Source organism: Egretta garzetta, unplaced genomic scaffold, assembly GCF_000687185.1.
Source record: "Egretta garzetta isolate BGI_Z169 unplaced genomic scaffold, ASM68718v1 scaffold402, whole genome shotgun sequence".
NCBI classification, from domain to species: Eukaryota; Metazoa; Chordata; class Aves; order Pelecaniformes; family Ardeidae; genus Egretta; species Egretta garzetta.
Window position 1 is genome coordinate 563,991 of NW_009258823.1, and position 2,027 is coordinate 566,017.

Below are 2,027 nucleotides of genomic sequence, written 5' to 3' on the forward strand. Positions count from 1 at the left end.
CCAGATTACCAGAGACAGAAGGAAAGAACTGTTCACTAGTAGGCAGCTGGGTCTCCAGAGCGGCCACCCTACAAAAAAAAAAATCTCCACTACTTTTCCTCAACATCCGAGATGACACATCAAGTTTTGGCTGTCACTTGGAGGTACAACTGTCCTGTTGGCTGCCCAGGCAGCGGCTCTGCTTCCTGCGTGGAGGGATGCCAACAGGCTCTTATTTAGCTGGAAGATGGATAGGGCTTTAGTCTGTACTCCTTGAACTGGGTGTTGAAACAAGCCCATGGTGCTGATGTGGAAGTGAGTACTGGAGGGCAGCTTCTCCGGCAAGATCTGTGTTTCTCTTCTGCTAGGACTTAATTTAAAGTGTGAGTGCTCTGCTTGTTCTGGATCCAACCCTTGTTGCTAGATATAAGGCCAAGAGGGTCCGAGCGTGGCCTTTGCCCTCCAAGAGATCAGTTTGGTTCACTTCTCTGGTGACGTGAAATTCTTTCCTTCTCCACTGTCCTACCTCTACTGGTAGGACACTACACTACTGGGTTTGCTTGGGACTCAAGGAACAGGAGTAAAATCCACTCAAACTCTGTGCACCTCTCTAGCTGCACTAGTCTGCCGAGGCATGTCTGTACCTCTTTGCTGCTTAACACCCCCCACGATACGGGCCCCAGACGCTTGGAGCATGTTCCTGAGCTGCTGCGGGCACTTGGCCAGGTTCCCTCGGGTGTGGTGCTTGCACAGTTAAAGGGTTCACTTGCTGAACTTCTGCTTCCTTCACTTGGCACAGCCCTGCCCCGTCACGTGCTCCCATCAGAACTCCCCACCACTTTGAGGTAGACTTCTCCCCTTCTCCCCTCTTCTCAAAAGACAGGTGAGGAAGTCTGCTGTGCCCCGTGCTGGGAGAGCACAGATGAAAACATGCTCATTGCCAGCAAATCTGGGTGCAAACGCATGATAGTATCGCATTGTAAACGGCAGCAGGACAGCCCTTGCTCCGGCCTTCCGTGCAGTGGCTTCTGCTTATCTGTAATAACTGAAATAATAAAACGAGTACAGCAAGCAGACTTTGTCTTATTCCCATTGCGGAAGTTTCCATGGAGGGGTGTTTGTCACCGCCCTCAGCACTATCCCGAGGAAATGCTGGGTGGAGAGCTGGGACAAGGGTTGGCTCCAGTTGTCCTTGAAGCCCAAAGGGGGAAAGTGTTTTTTCCACCGATTCTGATGGAAGTCAGCCCTCAATAAGCCTGCAGCGGTGTTTCAGCACTGCTGCACTGGGGGGTTTTGTCTGTGCTGGCACTAATGCAACTCGCTTGAGAAAAGCCGAGAGCAACAGCCGTGACACGACTTCAGCGCTGCCAGCCAGGCTGCTCTCAGCTCAACCGCTGGGCAGAAAGCTGAACCAGGCTCAACAAGAATAAAATACACTAGAAAAGAGACTTTCACTCAAAATAAAAAATAAAAATAAAAATAAATAAATTAGCTTTTTCACCAGGGAAACAAGCATCCAGGAAGCCCCACTGTAACACCCCAAGAAGGTAAGAGCAGAGCTCTTCTACAGAGACAGGCCTCTGTGTCCCGTGGGACATTCACCTCGCCAGTCTCACACTGGTTTCCCAGAATTTACATGTTCCTTGGGGAAGGAGGATACTGAGGTTGCAGCAAGGCAATGTTTCCTACTGCTCCGTCTTCCCTTCTCCCCCTGTTGTGCCCACAGTTCAGTGGGCAGTCCCTGGCCCCAAAGCCAGCCCTGTGCCCTGCCTGGTGGAAAACAGCCATCGAATGTGTGTGTCAGGCTTTTGGCATGCAACCCAACTGCCGAGGAGCCGAGAGGCACCTTAAGCTCTCCACAGAGGACTACAAATACAACCTCAGTGTTCAATCTTAATCCAGCTTCAGAGCAGTCCCTGGCAGGAGCTCCAGGGCAGCTTCCTCCCAGCCATTACTCAGAGGTAATTAGTGGGGCGCTTTCACAGCCATTGTGCCAACCCCGTGACCGGCTGTGGGCTAAAAGGAAAGAGGGGATTTTTTCCCCAACA

The 2,027-nt window shown here is 51.6% G+C and overlaps 2 protein-coding genes across 2 annotated transcripts in view; one reads left to right on the top strand and one right to left on the bottom strand.

Moving 5' to 3' along the window:
* Positions 1 to 92, top strand: part of PDZD11 (PDZ domain containing 11) — a 3,805-nt gene extending 3,713 nt beyond the window's left edge. The window contains exon 5 of the mRNA XM_035889405.1: positions 5 to 92. Within this exon, the coding sequence (XP_035745298.1) occupies positions 5 to 39 (35 nt within the window). The 3' untranslated portion in view covers positions 40 to 92. The remainder of the gene's footprint in view (positions 1 to 4) is intronic.
* Positions 93 to 900: 808 nt separating this feature from the next.
* The window catches only part of LOC104135986 (START domain-containing protein 10-like), a 6,187-nt gene continuing 5,060 nt past the window's right edge, over positions 901 to 2,027 (bottom strand). The window contains exon 5 of the mRNA XM_035889416.1: positions 901 to 1,024. Coding sequence (XP_035745309.1) covers positions 914 to 1,024 — 111 coding nt within the window. The 3' untranslated portion in view covers positions 901 to 913. The remainder of the gene's footprint in view (positions 1,025 to 2,027) is intronic.